Source organism: Rana temporaria, chromosome 5, assembly GCF_905171775.1.
Source record: "Rana temporaria chromosome 5, aRanTem1.1, whole genome shotgun sequence".
In the NCBI taxonomy this organism is placed as follows: domain Eukaryota; kingdom Metazoa; phylum Chordata; class Amphibia; order Anura; family Ranidae; genus Rana; species Rana temporaria.
Genome location: NC_053493.1, coordinates 424,015,445 through 424,040,444, shown reverse-complemented (window position 1 = coordinate 424,040,444; position 25,000 = coordinate 424,015,445). Strand labels below are relative to the sequence as shown.

The 25,000-nt window shown below is 47.2% G+C and overlaps 1 protein-coding gene across 3 annotated transcripts in view; it reads right to left on the bottom strand.

The window, feature by feature from the left end:
- LOC120941717 (KAT8 regulatory NSL complex subunit 1-like) overlaps positions 1 to 25,000 on the bottom strand; it is a 103,167-nt gene that overhangs the window by 39,893 nt on the left and 38,274 nt on the right. For all 3 annotated transcript variants that reach the window (XM_040355329.1, XM_040355330.1, XM_040355331.1), the window contains 2 exons: positions 22,480 to 22,624; positions 8,335 to 8,523 (listed from right to left, as the gene is read on the bottom strand). In XM_040355329.1, the coding sequence (XP_040211263.1) occupies positions 8,335 to 8,523; positions 22,480 to 22,624 (334 nt within the window). The remainder of the gene's footprint in view (positions 1 to 8,334; positions 8,524 to 22,479; positions 22,625 to 25,000) is intronic.

The window sequence follows — 25,000 nt, the reverse complement described above, 5'->3', positions numbered from 1 at the left end:
TATTCTAACACCCTAGAGAATAAAATGGCGATCGTTGCAGAACTTTGTCACGCCGTATTTGTGCAGCGGCCTTACAAGCGCACTTTTTTTAATAAAAAAAAAAAAAGACAACAGTAAAGTTTTTTTTTTTTTATATTGTGAAAGATAATGTTACGCCAAGTAAATTGATACCCAACATGTCATGCTTCAAAATTGCGTCCGCTCGTGGAATGCCGACAAACTTTTACCCTTTAAAATCTCCATAGGCAACGTCTAAAAAAAAAAATACTACAGGTTGCATGTTTTAAGTTACAGAGGAGGTCTGGGGTAGAATTATTGCTCTCGCTCTAACGATTGCGGCGATACCTCATGTGTGATTTGAATACCGTTTACATATGCGGGCGCTGATCACGTATGTGTTCGCTTCTGCGCGCAAGCTCGTCGGGACAGGGCGCGTTTTCTGGCTCCTAACTTTTTTTTAGCTGGCTCCGAGATTCCAAGCAAATTTGTCAAACCCTGATTAGTATTATATTATTATACAGCGCCAGTTTGAGCAGCCCAAAACGAGACCCTCCCAGGAACGGGGCTCCTCCCCCCAGCGGAGGAAAGGCGGAGCTGTCCAATTCTCTGTAGATCACCCTGGATCTATGTGGGGGTGACTGTAAGGGGGACAGAACCCCGGACTATGGTACTAAACGTTATCCTCCGTTTTATGCATTAACCACTTGCCTACTGGGCACATACACCCCCTTCCTGCCCAGACGAGATTTTAGCTTCCGGCACTGCGTCGCTTTAACTGACAATTGCGCGGTCGTGCGACGTGGCTCCCAAACAAAATCGACGTCCTTTATTTCCTCACAAATATAGCTTTCTTTTGGTGGTATTTGATCGCCTGTGCGGTTTTTATTTTTTGGGCTATAAACAAAAAAAAAAAAAAAAAAAAAAAAAAAAAAAAAAGGAGCATCAATTTTGAAAGAAAAAAAAAATGATTTTTTACTTTTTGCTATAATAAATATCCAATTTTTTTTAAAAAATATATATTTTTTTCTCAGTTTAGGCCGATACGTATTCTACATATTTTTGGTAAAAAAAAAAAAAAAAAAAAAAAAATTGTAATAATCTGGTTTGCGCAAAAGTTATATTGCCTACAAAATAGGGGACATAATGATTTTTTTTTTTTTTTATTTGATTTTTTTACTAGTAATGGTGGCGATCTGCGTTTGACACATTTTTGGAACCATTCACATTTTTACAGTGAACAGTGCTATAAATATGCACTAATTACTGTATAAATGTGACTGTCAGGGAAGGGGTTAACCACTAGGGGGCGGGGAAGGGGTTAAATGTGTATCCTGGGTGTATTCTAACTGTAGGGGGAGGGGGGTGACCGATCTGTGTCCCCATGTACAAGGGACACAGATCGGTCTCCTCCCTCCCTGACAGGACGTGGAGCTCTGTGTTTACACCCCATCATTACACACAGAGCTCCACTTCCCTGCTCAGTTACTGGGCAATCGCGGGTGCCCGGCGGCCATCGGGCACGCGCACTGTGTTCCCAGTGACGCGACGGGTGCGCGCCTTAGAGGCTTTAAATGACGTCCTGTCAGAATAGAGCATTCCACCCGCCCTCATTTGACGGCGGGCGGGTGTCAAGTGGCTAAAAAGCTGTACAATATTTTAACCACTTCAAACCCGGAAGAATTTATCCCCTTCCTGACCAGGCCATTTTTTTTTGCGATTTGGCGCTTCATCACTTTAACCGTGCGACGCTGTAAACAAAATTGACGTCCTTTTTTCCACAAATAGTTTTCTTTTGGCGGCATTTGATCACTTCTGCTTTTTTTTAACTGTGCATAAAAAAAAAAACGTGATTCTCATTCAAGGCAATCTCTGATTGGACAAGGTGGAGAGGCGGGATCACAATCTCCACCTCATCCATAGAAAAATCTGTAGACTTGCAATAAAATTCATACCGGGAATTCGGCGTCATCGCCTCCCTCACACAAGATTTTATTCATGGAGACGTCGCCGAAGGAAGATCTGAATCGCGCGTTTGGCACCGCAAAGCATTTATTTTATTTCCCTCCACACACAGCTGGAAACAATAAAATCAATCATTTTACGAGGCCGTGTTTATAAAACGTTGGGCCTCACGCAGAGATGAACGGCCTTCTTTATTACGCGTTGGAGGAGACGATTCGTCACACTTGGAAAGTTCGCAGTCACTGGGAATTCCACAACAACAAGCTGCGTAATCCGCATTCCACCCGGACTCCATCACCACGGCTCAGCCAGATCGTCAGGCTTCGGGTAGAGAAGGCCGAACGTTTTACTCCCTTGCTGGGGTGTGCCCCCCCCCCCCCCCCCCCTGGAGGATTTCCCTCCATAACACCCACTGAGGGTTACTTACGAAAGGCAAATCCACTTTGCACTACAAGTGCAAACTACAAGGGCAAAGTGCAGACGCTGAAGATCCGAGGGGGACATGCAAGGAAAATAAAAAAACAGCATCTTCGCTTACACATTGGTTGGATAATTAAATCAGCAGAGCTTCCCCCCCTCAGATTTACAGCGACTGCCCTTACAAGTGCACTTTAACCACTTCAGCCCCCGGACCATATTGCTGGTCGAAGACCAGAGCACTTTTTGCGATTCGGCACTGCGTCGCTTTAACCGACAATTGCGCGGTCGTGCAACGTGGCTCCCAAACAAAATTGGCGTCCTTTTTTCCCCACAAAAAGAGCTTTCTTTTGGTGGTATTTGATCACCTCTGCGGTTTTTAGTTTTTGCGCTATAAACAAAAATAGAGCGACAATTTTGAAAAAAAAAAAAAATACTGAATATTTTTTTACTTTTTGCTATAAAAAAATACCCCCCCCCCCCCCCAAAATGATATATATATATATATACACATACATACATACATACATATACACACACACATATATATACATACACACACACACACACATTATTCCCCTCAGTTTTGGCCGATACGTATTCTACATATTTTTCATAAAAAAAAACAAAATAAGCAATAAGCGTTTGATTGGTTTGCGCAAAAGTTATAGCGTTTACAAAATAGAATAGGGTATTTTTATGGCATTTTTATTAATATATATATATATTTTTTTTACTAGTAATGGCAGCGATCAGCGTTTTTTTTTCGGTACTGCAACATAATGGCGGACACTTCGGACACTTTACTGGGACCATTGGCATTTTTATAGCAACCAGTGCTATAAAAATGCATTGGATTACTATAAAAATGCCACTGGCAGGGAAGGGGTTAACACTAGGGGGCGGGGAAGGGGTAAAGTATGTCCCTGGGTGTGTTCTAACTTTAGGGTGGGGGGGGGGGGGGGACTCACTAGGGGAAATGACTGATCGCTGTTCATACATTGTATGAACAGACAGTCAGGCATTTCTCCCCCTGACAGGACCGGGAGATGTGTGTTTACACCCACAGCTCCCGGTGCTCGCTCTGTAACGATCGATTATGCCTGGCGGCGATTGCGCTCGTCGGGCACGGAAGTCCGTGGTGCGCCCCTAGTGGCCTGCGCGAGTGCCGACGTAGAGCTACTGGCTCTCACGCAGGGGAGCCGACCTGCCGGCGGCTGGTCGGCAAGCAGTTAAGTGAACTTGTAGTGCAAAGTGGATTTGCCTTTCAGTAAATAACTCCCCAATGTCTGGTAATCATTCCCTGTCCCTCCTCCGCAGCGCATTCCCAATATCCTATCTGTGGGTGGGGGGGGGGCATAGGAATACATGGAGAGCACATGTCCCATTCACAGCCACCTCACATCCAATCCACCACTGAGGGGATATAAAGGCTTCTAATCCGTTTCCAAACACAAGTGGTTGCCAAGGGCGAAAAAGTTAAAAATCTGTTCCATGCAGGCGGTTTCCATGGTAACCACAATCACTTTGGAGAACATGTCTCTAGGGTCACTGCTATTTAAAAAAAAAAAAAAGGTCCCAAGCCCCCAAACTTATTTGTTTAGCAGAGACGGTCACATTGAAAACATTAAAGTGGTTGTAAAACCAACCACACCTCTTACACCTTATAGGTAGGCCTAGATTAAGACTTACCTGTTGGTGCAAGAAATATCTCCTAGACCTAGAAATTTACAGTAATTACATGCACAGATGTCTACGGTGCCGAAAGTGCCATTTTTCTTAACCACTTCTCTACTTTGGGTGTTTTTCAGATTTGGTGTTTACAAGACTAAAGCTGTTTTTTTTTGCTAGAAAATTACTTAAAACCCACAAACATTATATATTTTTTTTGTTCTAATACCCTAGAGAATAAAATGGCGATCATTGCAATACTTTTTGTCACACCATATTTGCGCAGCGGTCCTACAAGCGATACAAAATCTCGATAGGAGACGTTTAAAAAATTCTACAGGTTGCATTTTTTGAGCTACAGAGGAGGTCTAGGGCTAGAATTATTGCTCTCGCTCTACCGATCGCGGCGATACCTCACTTGTGTGGTTTGAACACCGTTTTCATATGCGGGCGCTACTCGCGTATGCGTTCGCTTCTGCGCACGAGCTCGTCGGGACGGGGCGCTTTTTAAATTTTTTTTTTTTCTTATTTTTATTTATTTTATTATTTTTTACACTGGAAAAAAAATCAAAAATAAAATGATCACTTTTATTCCTATTACAAGGAATGTAATCATCCCTTGTAATAGAAAAAAGCATGATTAAATATGAGATCTGGGGTCAAAAATACCTCACATCTCATATTTAGGCTTAAATGCAAAAAAAAATTAAAAAAAATTTGAAAATGTCATTTTTTCAAATGACAAAAAAAAAAAATGTTTCTTTAAGAGGCTGGGCGGGACTGACGTTTTGACGTCACTTCCGCCCAGCAGAGCTATGGGGACGGGTGAAGGAGATTTTTCCTTCACTCGCAACCCCACACAGCTGCCGAACGGTCGCGATCTCCTCCGCCGCTACCGACGGCTACGGTAAGGGGCGGAGGGCGCGGGAGTGCGGCGGGAGGGGGGGCCCCTCTCCCGCCGCCGATATCGGCGATCTCGCGGTGAATCTGCCGCAGAGACCGCCGTTATCGTGTACCGGACCGCTGACACTAAAGATAGATACCTCGGTTGTGGCAGCAGCTGCTGCCGTTACCGAGATATCTATCTTTAAAGTTAGGCCGTATAAAGACGTACAGGTTAATGCCGTATTCCCGCGCATGCGTGGGGATCTCACCGTCTCGCGCACACGTGATGTCATTGCAAATTACAGCACCAGAGCGGCGATAACAGGAAGATGCGAGGAGACGTGGCGGGGGACGAGGACGACTTTGGGGGCTGCGATCTCAGGCAAGTGCCACATAATGAGCTAGTATGCTGTGCATACTAGCTCATTATGCCTTTCTTTTGCAGGTTTTTTAGACAGAAGTTGCCCTAAGGGTGGCGCTAAAAAAACAAAAAAAAACCTTGTTGTGTATGTTGGCTTAAAAAGTTCCGCCGTCTGTATGCAGAACAAGTTCATGGCCAACGCACTTCGCACAAAATTCCACCGATTTGTCCGATGGAAATCCGATCGAGGCTGAAGAATCGCGGTGATACCTCACATGTGGTTTGAACATCGCTTACATATACGTGGGCAGGACTTACGTAGGCGTTCTTTTCTGCGTGTGAGCACGAGGCACTTAAATTTTATTCATTTTTTTGATCACCGTTATTACAAGGAATGTAAAGATCTCTTGTAAAAAGGGATAGGGCATGACAGGTCCTCTTTAAAAAAAATGTTTATATATATATATATATTACACATACATACACACACGCGATCTCTGCTTTCCAGCAGAACGGCAGTGTTTACAACTGCCAGGGCTGGACGCGAAGTCATAAAAATTACCCTTATTTTTTGGGATAACTTTTTTTTTTATCGCATAGGTAACAAAATAGTCCCCTAGGTTACGACTTTTAGGTGAACGGTTCTGTTTAATGACACATGCAGGGACTAAAAGACCCCCCCCCCCCCCCCCCTCCCCCAATGTCTCCTTTGGACTCCACTGAATGTTTTGCAATACAGATCAAACGGCTGTGACTTGAATGCGACGGTTGCACAATTGTCGCGTTGAAAACATTAAGATGCGACTTTCACGTGGCTTGAGAATTTACATTGCAGCCTATGGCACTCGAGTCGCATGATAACACAGGAATGTTTTTAAAAGTCGCCGCTCCTTTAAGACACAATAATATGAACGGCTTAGACTGAAATACACGGGCTGCGACTTTTCATGCGACTGTTTCCAAAGTTGTACAAGTGTGAATGGGAGCCGTTAGGTAAAGGCGGCACGGTGAAAGAACGTTGCAACTAAAAAAGGATTGTATGGACAGCTGGTGTTGTGCAACACAGACTGAGCCCAGCTCTGCCCGCGTGTGAGAGTTGTGACCCGAGCCCAGCCCTTCTTACACAACACCGGCTGTCAATATCAATAAAGTTACACTCATATAGTTGTGACAGGGTCACTTTAAATACTGCACAGAATCTACAACAGGTGCCGCCTCTCTGCACACCGACAGATGCTTTGTGTAATGAATATTTATTCCCGGACATCGCACTGACGTTACCATCACCGGGGCCAACCGAGGATACTGCACTCCGAGGAGCAGCCGGCTGAACTATACGGCCACATTCACACCGGTACACCGCGTGCGCCCAGCAGAGATGACCGCAGGCGATCGATCACTGGCTGTGCGGAGAGCCGAGAATAGCTGCCGCTCTCATCCCCCCGCTGTAAACAAAAGATTACCGCTGCTGCGAATTGCACCGACCCTCCATTATCGGTGTGAATGGACCCCAATGGTTTGGTCTCATTTTACCAATAGATTGATCGGAGGATCGTTCTACAAGTTACACCTACATCGTCACAGCCCCTCATTTCACACACATTACACTTCAACTTTACCACTCAGGGAGCCTACCGCTTCAACGCGTTTTGATGCTTTAATGAAGATTGGCAAACGCCCTGTGTTTTTTTTTTTATTTGTTGTAAAGGGGCCCAGTAGAAACTCCGCTCATTGGTACCCTCATTCAGCAGACCACCCCCCCCCACTCCGTAGTAACCCCTCCCCCAGCTCTGTTGAGCCACCCCACCTCAGTAGTAACAAAGCTCAGCTGACACCTCTCACCCCAGCTCTGCCGATTCACCCCCCCCCCAAATCCATAGCAACTCCCAGCTCTGCTGACCCCCCCCCCCCCAACTCCATAGCAACCACCAGCTCTGCTGATCCCCCCCCCCTCCATAGCAACCCCCAGATCTGCCGATTCCCCCCCCCCCAAACTCCATAGCAACCCCCAGCTCTGCTGATCCCCCAACTCCATAGCAACCCCCAGCTCTGTCGATCCCCCAACTCCATAGCAACCCCAAGCTCTGTCGATCCCCCAACTCCATAGCAACCCCCAGCTCTGTCGATCCCCCAACTCCATAGCAAACCACAGCTCTGCTGATCCCGCCCAACTCTGTAGCAACCCCCAGCTCTGCTCCTGTGTGTTATAAAGATAAGCCGTTCAGTTTTCAGATCGCCGATCACGTGACCCGCCGTGCCTCCCCTCCTTCCCCAGTGACGTCAGCAGGGAATCCTCAGCCCCGCCCGCTGTCAGACAGAGAGAGGAGGCGGGGTCATGCGAGTGGCGATCGACGCTCTGAAAAATGGTAAATAATGGCTTTTTTTTTTTATAAAACACAGGAGCTCATAGGATTATTAAACAGACAGGATGAAGGGCATAAAGTGGCTTAACAACAACTTTAAGATAGTCTTAAGGTCCAAGACCCCTTTCACACTGAAGAGTTTTTCAGGCGCTAAAGGGCTAAAAATATCGCCTGTTGAGCACCTTCCCCGCAGCCCTAGTGTGAGAGCCGAGGGCTTCCACACTGGGGCGGTGCGCTTGCAGGACGTTAAAAAGTCCTGCAAGCAACATCTTTGGAGCGATGTATACACCGCTCCTGCCCATTGAAAGTAATGGGCACTGCTGCGGAAGTGCCTGCAAAGCTCTTTGGTAGGGGCGCTTTTTGGGTGCCATTAACCCTTTCTTCGGCCACTAGCAGGGGGTTAAAAAGTGTACCACTAGCGGTCGAGGAAAGGGTTAACTGGGCCCAAAAAGCGCCTTGGCATCGGTGCCCATTCATTTCAAAGGGCAGGCGGCGGTGAAGGAGCGGTGTATACAAGCGTGCGTGGCACCGTTGGCAGTGCTTTTCCGCCAACCTGCCCACGCTAGCAGAAAGGGGTCAAGGGGGGTCTAATAGGCAGGAGTTTCCAAATATGACCAAACAAAAAGGTTGAAAATGAAGAAACCCTCCTTTTGCTGGGGGGGGGGGCGGACTTACCTGTTTATCTACACTCTGAGGAGGAGGGGTGGGAGTGTTACAAGGATCGTCCCCCGAGGGAGCTTTTGGGGTAGTCTTGGAACAGGAGGAAGGCACCCGGTTGCCTCTTGCATTCAGCACCACAGAGTTGGCCGTCTGCCGAGCGGTAGAGTCTTCACAATGAGGAGAGTCCCCGAGCACAACACCACCCTGTAACCAAAGAGAGTCAGGATACATTACTATTAGCGAACCACGTGTGCTCTCAGCTCTTCTCAGGACTGAGGAATCATTAATGGTTTATTACCTACTATAGAACAGAGAATACAGAAACATGTGCAGCTGAGCAACATAACCAGACGGCAGAAGTCCTATTCCTTCCATCTACTCAGAAAAAAAAAAATTGCATAGGAGATGAAGAAGGAGAAGGTTTCAGGCACCTTGGAGTAGTGAACCCGATCTATAGAGACTTGAGATGTGAATGGGGCCTAAACCTTTGGAGGATGTTTACTAGGGACGCATCAATATATCAGCCACTGAAAAGAGAGTTATCGGCATTTTGTCAGAGAAAAATATAAATGGTGTCAAATGCTATGCAGGAAAAGGTCCCTCTATTCCTCTCAATCTACCAGGATCTGGATAAACAGTACATTGTCCCCTCTATGCCATATGCATAATGGGACGTGACAAGGATGCCCTCCATCTCCCCTCCTCCATGTCCTTACTATGGACCACTACTTACCTTGCGGAAACAACCCTATTGGGCGTATTAAAGTGGACATCACAGGCTCCCTGGACAAGCAAGTGTCCTTCTTAACCACTTAACCCCCGGACCATATTGCTGCCCAAAGACCAGAGCACCGTTTGCGATTCGGCACTGCGTCGCTTTAACAGACAATTGCGCGGTCGTGCGACGTGGCTCCCAAACAAAATCGGCGTCCTTTTTCCCCCACAAATAGAGCTTTCTTTTGGTGGTATTTGATCACCTCTGCGGTTTTTATTTTTTGCACTATAAACAAAAATAGAGCGACAATTTTGGGGAAAAAAAATGAATATTTTTTACCATAATAAATCCCCCCCCCCCCCCAAATAAAAAAAATATATAAAAACATTTTTTTCCTCAGTTTAGGCCGATACGTATTCTTCTACATATTTTTTTTTACGAAAATCGCAATAAACGTTTATTGATTGGTTTGCGCAAAAGTTATAGCGTTTACAAAATAGGGGATAGTTTTATGGCATTTTTATAAATATATATATTTTTTTTTTACTAGTAATGGCGGTGATCAGCGATTTTTTTTCGGTACTGCGACATTATGGCGGACACTTGACACATTTTTGGGACCATTGGCATTTTTATAGCGATCAGTGCTATAGAAATGCATTGGATTACTATAAAAAATGCCACTGGCAGGGAAGGGGTTAACACTAGGGGGCGGGGAAGGGGTTAAGTATGTTCCCTGGGTGTGTTCTAACTGTAGGGGGGGTGGGACTCACTAGGGGAAATGAATGATCGCTGTTCATACATTGTATGAACAGACGGTCAGGCATTTCTCCCCCTGACAGGACCGGGAGCTGTAACGAGCAATCACGGGCACCAGCACGGGAGTCACGGACGAGCGGGGGGGCGCACGTGCCCTGCTAAGAGAGCGGACGTTATTGTACGGGCCAGGAGAGCCGACCTGCCGCCGTAGAATGACGGCGGCTGGTCGGCAAGTAGTTAAAAAAAAAAAAGTCAGCAGCGACAGTGTTTGCGGCTGCCGACTTTTTAAATTTTTTTTTTTAGCGGTTGGACCACCACTTTAAGACAGCCCTGTACACACTAAATCTGCACTCTTCACAGATAACTTGCTGAGGTTTGAGACCCAACCCTCGTCTGTCTCTGCCCAACATCATTCAGGAATCCAAGGAATTCGGAAGAATGAGCAACTTCAAGGTGAACAGACGCATCCCGGCTCTTTTTTGGCGAATTTCACTCCCTTCCTTCTTAAAACTCAGCCAGATCTGTCATCTGCCCCCTATCTATTGATTAGCACTCCTGTGTTCCTACTGAGGAGACTTTAAAATTCATAGTTAGGACTAGGGCTGCAACTAACGATTATTTTCATAATCGATTAGTTGGCCGATTAATCGGACAATAGCGTTAAAAAAAAAAAAAAAAAAAAAAAAAAAAAAAAAAAAAAAAAAAAAAAAAGGTTTAAATTTTTTTGGGCCAATTTGTTGCCGGGCAGATTACAAAACACAAATTGCCGCAAAAAAAACACATGACACGCTTTTCTGCAGCTTCTCTATTGAAGTACATTGAACCAAAAAGAACAAAATAGCACCGCTTTGCGTTAAAAAGTCCTTGCCCTTTCCAAATACGCAGCAGCTGAAAAAAAATCATGGATGTGAACGTGTCCCATAGGAAAACATGTTAATGATCTGTAATGTGTTTCTGCAAAAAGCACCAAAAAACACACAGAGGTGTGACCCCCCCGGCCTGAGATGTTTAGTAACATAATGGGGTAAAAAAAACAAAAATAAGTACAAAAAGAGCAAATAATCGCTACTGTAAGGGGTTAATTTTTTTACTGTGGGACAGTGAAAGTAATATTTACAGTAGTCATTTGCTTTTTTGTACTATAAAGGGTTAATTTTAGTTTTTTTAACCCCATTATGTTACTGGCCGATTAATCGATTATGAAAATTGTAATCGATTAATTTCATAATCGATTAGTTGTTTCGGCCCTAGTTAGGACTGCAGTACACAGAGTGCCTTGACGGGGCCTGAAGCTTACACAGGTATTTGCAAATACATGCAAACAAACCTCTGTTTTTAATGCTTACAGCTAGACAGGTTAACTTGGTTTGTTGCTTTTTTGGTTGGCAACTTTGAGAATGGGTATTATGGAAATATTTTTCATATTCCATATATATATATTTAATTGCATTTTGCTAAAAACGCATCTCATTTAACCACTTAAGACGCGAACCAAAATGCAGGTAAAGGACCAGGCCCCTTTTTGCGATTCGGCACTGCGTCGCTTTAACTGACAATTGCGCGTTCGTGCGACGTGGCTCCTAAACAAAATTGGCGTCCTTTTTTTCCCCACAAATAGAGCTTTCTTTTGGTGGTATTTGAGCACCTCTGCGGTTTTTAGTTTTTGCGCTATAAACAAAAATACATTTTTGGTTTACGCAAAAATTTATAGCGTTTACAAAATAGGGGATAGTTTTATTGCATTTTTATTATTTTATTTTTTTCTACTAATGGCGGCGATCAGCGGTTTTTTCCGTGACTGCGACATTATGGCGGACACATCGGACAATTTTGACACATTTTTGGGACCATTGTCATTTTCACAGCAAAAAAATGCATTAAAAATGCACTGATTACTGTGAAAATGACAATTGCAGTTTGGGAGTTAACCACAAGGGGGCGGTGAAGGGGTTAAGTGTGACCTCATCTGTGTTTCTAACTGTAGGGGGGTGTGCCTGTCGGTCTGACCTCATTGATTCCGATTCCCTATATTAGGGATCACACGATCGATGACGGCGCCACAGTGAAGAACGGGGAAGCTGTGTTTACATACACCTCTCCCTGTTCTTCAGCTCCGGGGACCGATCGCGGGACTCCAGCGGCGATCGGTTCCACGGGTCCCGCGATCACGAAGTTTCGGACCGGGTCGCGCGCCCGCGACTGGGCATTTAACAATCACGTACAGGTACGTGATTGTGCCCAGCCGTGCCATTCTGTCGACGTATATCGGCGTTAGACGGTCCTTTAAGTGGTTAAAGTCCCAAAACCTCCCCCCTTTATCCATTTACAGGGATGGAGGCCTATGGTTGTAGATTATCATATGCCTCATGTAAAGTCCCATCCTTATCCCCCCCCTTTTTCTAGATCTGTCATCTTACGCCAAAAGGCTCTCTTGGTTTGGAAGAATCAATGCACTGTAAAAAAAAAAAAAAAATGCATCCAGCTTCTTTCCAGCAGCAGCATAAGGAAAGGGGGGTGTACTGTGATGTAAAGGAGGGTGGGGGACTCTACATTAAATGTCAAGAGCCACCCCACCATCAGAAGTTAAGGGGGGAGGGGATGCGCTGGATATCTAATCCTACAGATTCAACCGGCCCTTTTGGAGGGTAATCATAATGCTCATGCGGCCCACCATGCAATTGAGTTTGACACTCCTAAACAAAAGGGTCACTTAAATCTGATTGAGCTCCGCGCTCTACCATGGACTCCAGCAGTTTGTCGTAAAGATACGTCTCCTTTGGCTAATCTTCAAATATGGGATCGATTGATCTCAACTGGTACTGCGTCTAAACAGTTAGGCCCCATGACTCCATTCTCTTGGGACCCCGCCTCCCCACCGACTGTAAGTTGGAGTTTGGCGTAAGGAGGAATGTAGGAGACTTGCCCAAGTCCTCCGTGTAGACCAGGCGTCTCAAACTGGCGGCCCTCTAGCTGTTGCAAAACTACAAGTCCAATGAGGCATTGCAAGAATGACAGTTACCAGCATGACTCCCACAGGCAGAGGCATGATGGGACTTGTAGTTTTACAACAGCTGGAGGGCCACCAGTTTGAGACCCTTGGTGTAGACCCATCTCTAATGACAGAGTTCCCTTCCCAATCGATCGCTCTCTCAGATGCAATGGTCCCATGCCCAGTGATGGTGAACCTTGGCACCCCAGATGTTGTGGAACTACATTTCCCATGATGCTTACCTACACTGCAGAGTGCATGAGTATCATGGGAAATGTAGTTCCAAAACATCTGGGGTGCCAAGGTTCGCCCTCACTGCCCTATCCTATGTCCGTAGTTTCCCCTCCCCCCCTTGGATATCCTATCTGAACCGTCGGGTTTTGTAGATATGCTCCTGCAGGCTGATCCCCCCCGACCTATGTAGTTTCCCAACTTTGATATTACTCCAAGTTTCCCCTCCTGATCTCCCGTCGTACACGTGGACTTGGGAATCAGAATGGCAACGTCCTATAATCGCACAGACTGGCAAAAAGGCTTCATTCTGACACATAAGCTCTCCTTGGCAACCAAATCCCAAGAGACCTGGTTTTAAGGCGATGTTCCGTCATCAAAAACACACATTTAGCCCTAGTTCCTGGCCGCAGCAGGCTCCCAAGGGGGCGGCCGGGACGCGGGTGGTCCCTATCCGATGCTGGGCGGCACTGCCTATAGATGTTTAAACTACCAATGTGCCTACTCAACATTTATTTGTATTTTCTTTTTAATCATTTGATATGGTAATGTAACTGTTTTCTGTGTAACTTTATTTTTGTGTTTCTACCTTTATCGATCGGGTCACCCTCTGTTGGGTCCACGACCCGGTTGAAGCTGTTCTGTCGGTCTAAAAACTGACAATAAAAACTTATTGAACCTAAAAACACACATTTAAAGCCAGAAGCTACACATACTGCAGCTGTTGGCTTTTAATAAATGCACCCTACTGCGCAAGGCCCCGCTCCTCCCTCGAAGAGGGATCCAATGTGGTGACGCGACGCGGCAGGGACTCCCAGAAGTGGGAAAGGATACCTGTCAAAGCACCCCCCCCCCCCGAAAGCTGCCAATTGTTGCACCGGAGGAATAAGATGAGGTGGAACTCCGCTTTAAGTCAGTAACCAGATGGTACAGATCCTAATAAAGTGAAGTTGTGCCGTGTAAACAATGAACTCCCGTGTCAAACATGCAAAACCACCACCACCTTACACACTCTGGGGGTTCATTTACTAAAGACAAATAGACTGCGCAGTTGCGCTCTCCAAGTGCAATTTCTCCAGAACTTGGTAAATGAGATAAAAAACTTCACTTTGCAAAGAGTACCGAATCACGTGCAAGGGAAAAAAACCAAAAACAAACACACAGCATTTTTGCTTGCACATGATTGGATGATGGAAGTCAGCAGAGATACTCCTCATTTACTAATCGCTCGCAATTGCACTTTGTAAAATGCATAGTTAATTTGCCTTTAGTAAATCAACCCCTTTAAGCCGCTCACCTCAGTGCCAGGACCCGAGTCAGCGAAGGGTCAAACAGGCTTTCCCCAGAAAGGGGTAAATATCCAGGAGCGCGGTCACAATATCCTCCCCGGTGCAGACCTTGTAAGAACACCAGATGGATTCATGCAAGGACCTCCCATCAGGGTCGTGGATGGTTAAGAATCACCAGTATCCCGACAAAGATAAAGAAACATCTAGTGCTCTCTGCTATCAAATTTATAAGCAATAAAATAATTGCACTTGCAAAAGAAGCTTTTCAATAAGTGCTAGCATACAAGCGCTTGTACATAAAACCACATGGGGAGACGGCCGCTGGGTGATGTCAGATGTAGCTCCTCTCCTATACAAGTTACGTCCCAGGGGGTGGGACTTCATCAGTGCCCCTCCCCCCGGGACGAAACACGTACAGAAGGAGAGGAGCTACATCTGATGTCACCAGCGGCCGTCTCCCCCACCTGTTTTTATGTTCAAGCTCTTGTATGCTAGCACTTATTGAAGTGCTTCTTTTGCAAGTGCAATTATTTTATTGCTTATAAATTTTATAGAGAACACTAGGATGTTGAAGTAATAAAATAATCACACTTGCAAAAGAAGCACTTCAATAAGTGCCGGCATACAAAGCGCTTGTACATAAAAAACAAAAGGGGAGATGGCTGTGGGTGACATCAGACTTGGCTCCTCTCCTTCCATACGCGTTACGTCCCATCATGAAGTCCTGCCCCCTGGGGACGCAACGCGTACGGAAAGGAGAGGAGCTACGTCCGATTGTCAACCACAGCCATCTCCCAATGTGGTTTTATGTACAAGCGCTTATATGCTAGCACTTATTGAAATGCTTCTTTTGCAAGTGTGATGCTTTTTAGGCCCCTTTCAGACGGACGGCAGTTTTGCCGCAATTAAAAGCATGTACATTTTCAGTGAAATTCAAGGCTCTGGGCACTGCGTTTAGCTGCGGTAGTCATTTCCATAGCAACTAGGGTTGTCCCGATACCACTTTTTTAGGACCGAGTACAAGTACCGATACTTTTTTTTTCATGTACTCGCCGATACCGAATACCGATATTTTTTTTAAATGTGTCCCCAAATGCAGCCATGTCCCCCAAACATATTGCAGCCATGTCCCCCAAACATATTGCAGCCATGTCCCCCAAACATATTGCAGCCATGTCCCCCAAACATATTGCAGCCATGTCCCCCCACATGCAGCCATGTCCCCCGTACCTAAATGCCGCCGCCGCGTTAATCACCGCGCAGGGAACATTACAGTCAGCTTTCATTTGAATAAGCCGTTTTCCCTGCCGCACTGTGTATAGAGACACTCCCCCTCGCTCGCGATTGGACAGATCCGCCCAATCCCGAGCAAGGGGGAGTGTCTATGCGCGGCGGGGAAAACAGCTATTCAAACGACTCTAATGTTCCCCGCAAGGTGATTAACGCGGCGGCGCCTTTGCGATATACGATGGCGGGCGGGGGGTAAACCAAGTATTCTATTTAGGCATCGGGGGTATTTGCGGGAGTACAAGTACTCCCGCAAATACTCGGTATCGGTCCCGATACTGGTATCGGGACAACCCTAATAGCAACCCTTTTTTTTTTTTTTTATTATGTGCTTCCTGTTCTTTTTTTCTCACGCTGCTATCCACAGTTGACACAAAAGACTGTGATTACCTGCGGTTAAGTGCATATAGCTGCGCTAAATAGCACCTGGACGCATTCAATTCTATTTTTTCTATTCGCACCAAACCGCATGCAACGAAATCGCAGCTAAACGTTGTGTGTGAATGGGGCCATAGGAAAGCATTGTGTGCTTTTAGCTGCGGTAGAAAACTAGAAAATCCGCAGCTAAAAGCCCCATTCTATCCGTTCGTGTGAAAGGCCCCTTATCTTTATGTCGGGATACTGGAGATTGTGTAACCATCCATGACCCTGATAGAAGGTCCTTGCATGAATCCATCTGGCGTTCTTACAAGGTCTGCACCGAGAAGAATATTGGGACCACGCTCCTGGACATTTACTTTATGAGAAAGCCCGTTTGACCCTTTGACTCCGGGGTCCTGGCGCTGAGGTGAGCGGCTTAGAGCAGGGATCCTCAAACTACGGCCCTTCAGCTGTTGCGGAACTACAAATCCCATGAGGCATTGTAAAACTCTGACATTCACAGACATGACGGGAATTGTAGTTCCTGAACACCCGGAGAGCCGTAGTTTGAAGACCCCTGGCTTAGAGTGTCCAAGGTGGAGGTTTTGCACATCTGACGGAGTTCATGGTTTACATGGCACAGCGTCACTTGATTGGGAATCTGCGTCTTTCTATACGGATGCTCTCTTCATGAACTTTTATTAGTGCTACACTATTTTATATTGGTGCTGTAAAATTTACCTAGAGCGTTCAGCTCCTGTCTATGTGCTTATGATATTTGTGCTGGTAAATGTAATTACTGTGATCGCCATTACTAGTAAAGCTAGTATAGTTTGTAGATGCTAGAACTTTTGCGCAAACCAATAAACGCCCAATAGGATTTTTTTTTAACAAAAATATGTAGCAGAATACATATTGGACTAAATTGAAGAAATTTGATTTTTTACTTTATTGAATGTTTTATAGCATTTATAGGTCTATAAATATGTTGGGCCAGATTCACATAGAATTCCGGCGGCGTAACGCATGTCATTTACGTTACACCACCGCAACTTTTCAGCGCAAGTGCTCGATTCACAAAGCACTTGCCTGTAAACTTGCGGCTGCGTATCGTGAATCCGTCCGGCGCAAGCCCGCCTAATTCAAATGGGGCGTGTATCATTTAAATTAGGCGCGTTCCCGCGCCGAACGTTCTGCGCATGCTCCGTTTGGAAATTTCCCGCCGCGCTTCGTGCGAAATTACGACGCCCCGACGTGTTTTTTGAATGGCGACGTGCGTTACGTCCTTTCGTATTCCCGGACGTCTTACGCAAAAAAAATAAAAAAATTTAAAATTCGACGCGGGAACGACGGCCATACTTTAACATGGATGGTCTAATTTTACACCATCTAAAATAGCACTCGTAACTTTACGACGGGAAAAGCCGACTAGCGACGACATAAGCGAATGCGACGAACACGCGTACCTTCGTGTATCGCCGTAAACAGCTAATTAGCATACCCGACGCGGAAAACGACGAGAACTCCACCCAGCGGGCGCCGAAGAATTACACCTACGAGCCGAAGGCGTACGCCTGTCGGATCGAAGCCAGAAGCCGTCGTATCTTGGTTTAAGGATTTCAAATTAAGATACGACGTGGCAAATTTGAAAGTACGCCGGAGTATCAGCAGATACGCCGGCGTACTTTCTGTGAATCTGGCCCATAGCATCTATATATATTTTTTTAGAAAATTTTCCTTTTTGCGCTATAAACGAGAATAAAAAAAAATAAAAAAATAAAAACCACCACACACACACACACTTTAGGTCGATATGTATTCTACTTATTTTTTGGGGGAAAAAATTGCAATAAGCGTTTGATTGGTTTGCGCAAAAGTTAAAGCGTCTACAAAATGGGGGGTAGATTTATAGCATTTTAAAAAAAAATGTTTTACTAGTAATGGCGGCGATCAGCGATTTTTATCATGACTGCGACTTTATGGCGGACACAAATCAGACACTTGACACTATTTTGGGACTACACATTTATACAGCGATCAGTGCTATAAAAAAAGGCACCGATTGCTGTGTAAATGGCACTGGCAGTGAAGGGATTAACCAGTAGGGGGCGAGAAAGGAGTTAAGTGTGTCCTAGGGAGTGATTCTAACTGTGTGGGGGCTGGGCTACCTGTGTCACGACACTGATTGCCGCTCCCCCGATGGCAGGGAGCAGTAGATCAGTGTCCTGTCACTAGGCAGAACGGGGAGATGCCTTGTTTACAAAGGCACCCCCCTGTTCTGCCTCTCCGTGACCCGTTCACGGGACATCGAGACCTGTACGTTGCTTTGCCTGCCCGTGCCATTCTGCCAACCTATATCTACGTGAGGCAGTCAGCAAGTGGTTAAAGTAACGCAGTGCCGCGTCTGAAAAAATGGCCTGGTCATGAAGGGGGGGCAGCAATTTTGATTGGTGATATTTCATGCAATGTGTGTATTCCAAGAACTATTTTGTGGCACAGAGGTCGTCACCGTGTTCCAAGGTCACCTGTGGAAACGTTCTGTGTGTCCCGGGATGGCTCCATTCCTCTCAGTAATATATAGGTACCGTGCCAACACAACCCCACAACACCGGGTGCTGCCAGGGACGTATCCAGGACACCGCACAGCTCCCGCTGCTTACCGAAGACAATGAAGGGAGTCGTTGTTGTACAGGAGCTCAGACAGGAGGATGAAGACGCTCTACTAGCCAAATGTAAACAGTGCCGTAGATCATTATACAGCGAGGGGGGGGGGGGGGGGGGGGGGAGTATTTGACCCCCTGCTGAGTTTGTACGTTTGCCTACTTTTCAGTCTATACATTTTAATGTTTTATTTGAACAGTGAGAGACCGAATAAAAATATCCAGAAAAAAAATGCAATTTAACCACTTAAGACCCGGACCAAAATGCAGCTAAAGGACCCGGCCAGGTTTTGCGATTCAGCACTGCGTCGCTTTGACAATTGCGCGGTCCTGCGACGTGGCTCCCAAACAAAATTGGCGTCCTTTTTTTCCAACAAATAGAGCTTTCTTTTGGTGGTATTTGATCACCTCTGCGGTTTTTATTTTTTGCGCTATAAACAAAAAGCGACAATTTCGAAAAAAATATTTTTTACTTTTTGCTATAATAAATATCCCCCAAAAATATATATATAAAAAACTTTTTTTATCTCAGTTTAGGCCGATACGTATTCTACATTTTTTTTTTTACAAAATCGCAATAAGCGTTTATCGGTTGGTTTGCGCAAAATGTATAGCGTTTACAAAATAGGGGATAGTTTTATTGCATTTTTATTATTTATTTTTTTACTACTAATGGCGGCGATCAACGATTTTTTTCGTGACTGCGACATTATGGCGGACACTTCGGACAATTTTGACACATTTTTGGGACCATTGTCATTTTCACAGCAAAAAATGCATTAAAAAAGCACTGATTACTGTGAAAATGACAGTTGCAGTTTGGGAGTTAACCACAGGGGGCGCTGATGGGGTTAAGTGTGACCTCATGTGTGTTTACAACTGTAGGGGGGTGTGGCTGTAGGTGTGATGTCATCGATTGTGTCTCCCTATAAAAAGGGAACACACGATCGATGACGCCGCCACAGTGAAGAATGGGGAAGCTGTGTTTACACACGGCTCTGCCCGTTCTTCAGCTCCGGGGACCAATCGCGGGACTCCAGCAGCGATCGGGTCCGCGGGTCCCAGAGTTTGACCGGGTCGCGGGCGCGCGACTGGGTACTAGCACAGGACGTACCTGTACGTACATGTGCCCAGCCGTGCCATTCTGCCAACGTAAATGTGCAGGAGGCGGTCCTTAAGTGGTTAAAAAAAAAAAAGATATAAATTGATGTGCATTTTAATGTGGAATAAGTATTTGATCACCTATCAGCAAGATTTCTGGATCCCAGGTGTCTTGTATACATTTAACAAGCCGAGGGCGTGCTCCTAATCTCAGCTTGTTACCTGTATATATAAGACACCTGTCCACAGAAGCAATCAGATTCCAATCTCTCCACCATGGCCAAGACCAAAGATCTGTCCAAGGATGTTGGGGAGAAGATTGGAGATCTACACAAGGCTGGAATGGACTACAAGACCATCGCCAAGCAGCTTGGTGAGAGGGTGACAACAGTTGGTGGGATTATTTCCAAATGGCAAAAAAAAAAAAAAAAACACAAAATAACCATCACTCTCCCTCGGTCTTAGGGTTGCCGCCTCATTCCTGTAACCCCAAACACATATTACACGGGTTCTGAGGATGATTTAATGCAGATAAGGCACCAAGGGAGTTTAATCACCACCTTAATCCGCCTCAGAACCTGTGTACTTCATGGCTACATTCTCCCCCCACTTGAATTCTTTTGTCCCCAAAGGAGGTGGGGATATTGAACTAACCAAACATTAATGAAGAAAAAGGAGGTGCTCAGGTTTAAAAGGGATGGGGTGGATGAGATCTGGGGCTGCATACAAGATCTCCCCTCGTGGGGTTTCAATGATCGTGAGAACGGTGAGGAATCCGCCCAGAACTACACGGGAGAATCTTGTCAATGATCTCAGCTGGGCCCATCGTCACCAAGAAAACAATCGGTAACACACTACATGCCGTGTAAACACAAATTTTGTGCCTCTACCACTCCTTGGCTGCAAATTTTGATAGCGGGTCATGGCTGCAGCTTCACCAACAAGGATGTATACACATGTACAGTGGTGGGGGGGGCAGGACAATACTCTACTACAGGAACTTTCTATTAGGAAACCAACTTGCAGCAATCCAATACAACTATATATTTGTGTGCAGTAGAAGCTGCAGCAAAGTCCAAGTCCTACTCATGTCCTGCCTAGAGGAATTCCAACATCATTTAGCACTTTCCTTCCCAGTCTGACTGCACCGCCCCTTTTGCTCACTGGATTTCAGTTCTCTCAATCACGGAGGCTCAGCATCACGTGTGGGTGTTACCCTAGGGTGGTATGCCTAGGGCTGGACAAACCCATAGTGACAAGAAATTGCATCCTGGTCTCCTCCCAAATGCTACACACGTACAACCCCCCCCCCCCACTTGCTCATCTGCAAGGCCCAGAAAAGTGGGTACTGAAGTTTGTCACCATTTCACGGGGCGCACACAAATCTAAGGTTTGCTATATGGTGGGTATCCATTTACTCTCTGCAACTTTGTCTGTTATACTTTCCCAAAAATTGGGTCATTTATTGCGTTTTTTTGGGCTCCCAAACCTTTGCGGTAATATCGCGCAACATTAAAAAAAAAAAACTCTGGGACACCATTTTATTCTTTAGTGTTTTTCAGAAAATCTCTCATGTATTGAGGGCTTTATGTAATCTTCAGGTCTAAAATGATTTTGCCGTTAAATGTGCGCAAAAAACGCCTCTAGCTGTGAAAGGGTTAAAGGATACGTGCCTTCGGGAACATGTTACTGCTGTAAAAAAAAAAAAAAAAAAAAAAAAAAACACACACCACACCTGGCTAACTTTAGCTGGCTCCTGGATTCACAGCAAATTTGTCAAGCCCTGGCCTAGGGACAGCCACCCATCAGGGCATTTTAACCACTTGCCGCCCGCCCAATTACAAAATAACGGCGGCAAAGTGGTTTCAATATCCTGACTGGACGTCATATGACGTCCTCAGGATATTGAGCTGCTGCACGCCCCTGGGGGCGCGCATCGCTGCGATCGTTGTTGCAGGGTGTCATTCTGACGCCCCGCAACACCGATCTAGGTAAAGAGTCTGACGGAGACTCTTTACCACGTGATCAGCCGTGTCCAATCACGGCTGATCACGATGTAAACAAGAGCCGGTTATCAGCTTTTCCTCACTCGTGTCTGACAGACGTGAGTAGAGGAGAGCCGATCGGCTGCTCCTCTGACGGGGGGGGGGGGGGGTTTGTGCTGATCGATCAGTGCCCACAATGGGCATCACTGATTGGCATCCATAAGTACAATACATCTGCACCGCCCATCAGTGCCCCATCAGTGCTGCATATTAGTGCCCCATCAATTCCATCTCATCAGTGCCACCTCATCGGTGCCCATCAGTGCCGCCCCATCAGTGAAGGAGAAAATGTACTTGTTTACAAAACTTTCAAGATTTTCGGTCTTTTTTTTGCAGGCACAATAGGAGACGGGTGGGTGCCACCCTCCATGATTGAGAAAACTGAAATGCAGCGAGAGTGGCGGGCCAGAGACAGAGACTGGGGGAGGAAATGATGTTGGATGTCCTCTAGCCAGGAAAAGAGGAGGAAATCACCTGCATTGTGTAGAGAAGCACAGAGACCCAGTGAGGACATGAATGGGTCTAATGAAAATGTAAAAGCTTTTATTTAAAAACTGCATAGATATGTTGAGGGGGGAGGGGGGGGGGAACCATTGAAGACGAAACATTAGTAGATTAAACTTCAGCTTTATTGCGATGTAAAGACGGCTCGCTGTGCGTTTACAAAGTGACGTCCAATCCTGCAGAGGAGGGGGGGGGGGGGGGGGGGGGGGGGGACAGTTACCTTGGTGCAGCGGATTTGCTTGTAGATTTCTGTCTGTTGTCTTATCCGGAACTCCAGGTCAGAAACCTGAGCCTGCAACCAGGTCCAGCGACAGATAATGGCCGCTCGCTCCACCGCCCACCTCCAATCCGAATGCCGGGGAGACCTGGAGAGAAATAAGACAGATTTATGTTCAGTCTATCCTACCGAGACACAAGAAAGTTAATATATACACAAAGCAATGACATAGGGGGGCTCTGTACATGGGAGATGTGGGACACATTTGGGGGGGGGGGCTCTGTACATGGGAGATGTGGGACACATTAGGGGGGGGGGGCGCTCTGTACATGGGAGATGTGGGACACATTAGGGGGGGCGCTCTGTACATGGGAGATGTGGGACACATTAGGGGGGGGGCTCTGTACATGGGAGATGTGGGACACATTAGGGGGGGCGCTCTGTACATGGGAGATGTGGGACACATTAGGGGGGGCGCTCTGTACATGGGAGATGTGGGACACATTAGGGGGGGGGCTCTGTACATGGGAGATGTGGGACACATTAGGGGGGGGCGCTCTGTACATTGAAGATGTGGGACACATGGGGGGGGGGGGCTCTGTACATGGAAGATGTGGGACACATTGGGGGGGGGGGGCTCTGTACATGGAAGATGTGGGACACATTAGGGGGGGGGGGCTCTGTACATGGAAGATGTGGGACACATTAGGGGGGGGGGCTCTGTACATGGAAGATGTGGGACACATTAGGGGGGGGGGGGGGCGCTCTGTACATGGAAGATGTGGGACACATTAGGGGGGGGGGGGCGCTCTGTACATGGAAGATGTGGGACACATAAGGGGGGGCGCTCTGTACATGGGAGATGTGGGACACATATGGGGGGGCGCTCTGTACATGGGAGATGTGGGACACATATGGGGGGGTGCTCTGTACATGGGAGATGTGGGACACATTAGGGGGGGGGGGGCGCTCTGTACATGGAAGATGTGGGACACATTAGGGGGGGGGGGGGCGCTCTGTACATGGAAGATGTGGGACACATTAGGGGGGGGGGGGCGCTCTGTACATGGAAGATGTGGGACACATAAGGGGGGGCGCTCTGTACATGGGAGATGTGGGACACATATGGGGGGGCGCTCTGTACATGGGAGATGTGGGACACATATGGGGGGGTGCTCTGTACATGGGAGATGTGGGACACATTAGGGGGGGGGGGGGCGCTCTGTACATGGGAGATGTGGGACACATGGGGGGGGGGGTGCTCTGTACATGGGAGATGTGGGACACATATGGGGGGGGCGCTCTGTACATGGGAGATGTGGGACACATATGGGGGGGGGTGCTCTGTACATGGGAGATGTGGGACACATTAGGGGGGGGGGGGCGCTCTGTACATGGGAGATGTGGGACACATTGGGGGGGGGGGCTCTGTACATGGGAGATGTGGGACACATTAGGGGGGGGGGGCGCTCTGTACATGGAAGATGTGGGACACATTAGGGGGGGTTCTGTACATGGGAGATGTGGGACACATTAGGGGGGGGGGGGCGCTCTGTACATGGAAGATGTGGGACACATTAGGGGGGGGGGGGCGCTCTGTACATGGAAGATGTGGGACACATTGGGGGGGGGGGGGGCGCTCTGTACATGGAAGATGTGGGACACATAAGGGGGGGCGCTCTGTACATGGGAGATGTGGGACACATATGGGGGGGGCGCTCTGTACATGGGAGATGTGGGACACATATGGGGGGGTGCTCTGTACATGGGAGATGTGGGACACATTAGGGGGGGGGGGGCGCTCTGTACATGGGAGATGTGGGACACATTAGGGGGGGGGGGGCGCTCTGTACATGGGAGATGTGGGACACATATGGGGGGGGGTGCTCTGTACATGGGAGATGTGGGACACATATGGGGGGGCGCTCTGTACATGGGAGATGTGGGACACATATGGGGGGGGGTGCTCTGTACATGGGAGATGTGGGACACATATGGGGGGGTGCTCTGTACATGGGAGATGTGGGACACATTAGGGGGGGGGGCGCTCTGTACATGGGAGATGTGGGACACATTAGGGGGGGTTCTGTACATGGGAGATGTGGGACACATTAGGGGGGGGGGGCGCTCTGTACATGGGAGATGTGGGACACATTAGGGGGGGTTCTGTACATGGGAGATGTGGGACACATTAGGGGGGGGGGGGGCGCTCTGTACATGGGAGATGTGGGACACATTAGGGGGGGTTCTGTACATGGGAGATGTGGGACACATTGGGGGGGGGGGGCGCTCTGTACATGGGAGATGTGGGACACATTAGGGGGGGGGGGCGCTCTGTACATGGGAGATGTGGGACACATTAGGGGGGGTTCTGTACATGGGAGATGTGGGACACATTAGGGGGGGGGGGCGCTCTGTACATGGGAGATGTGGGACACATTAGGGGGGGTTCTGTACATGGGAGATGTGGGACACATTAGGGGGGGGGGGGCGCTCTGTACATGGGAGATGTGGGACACATTAG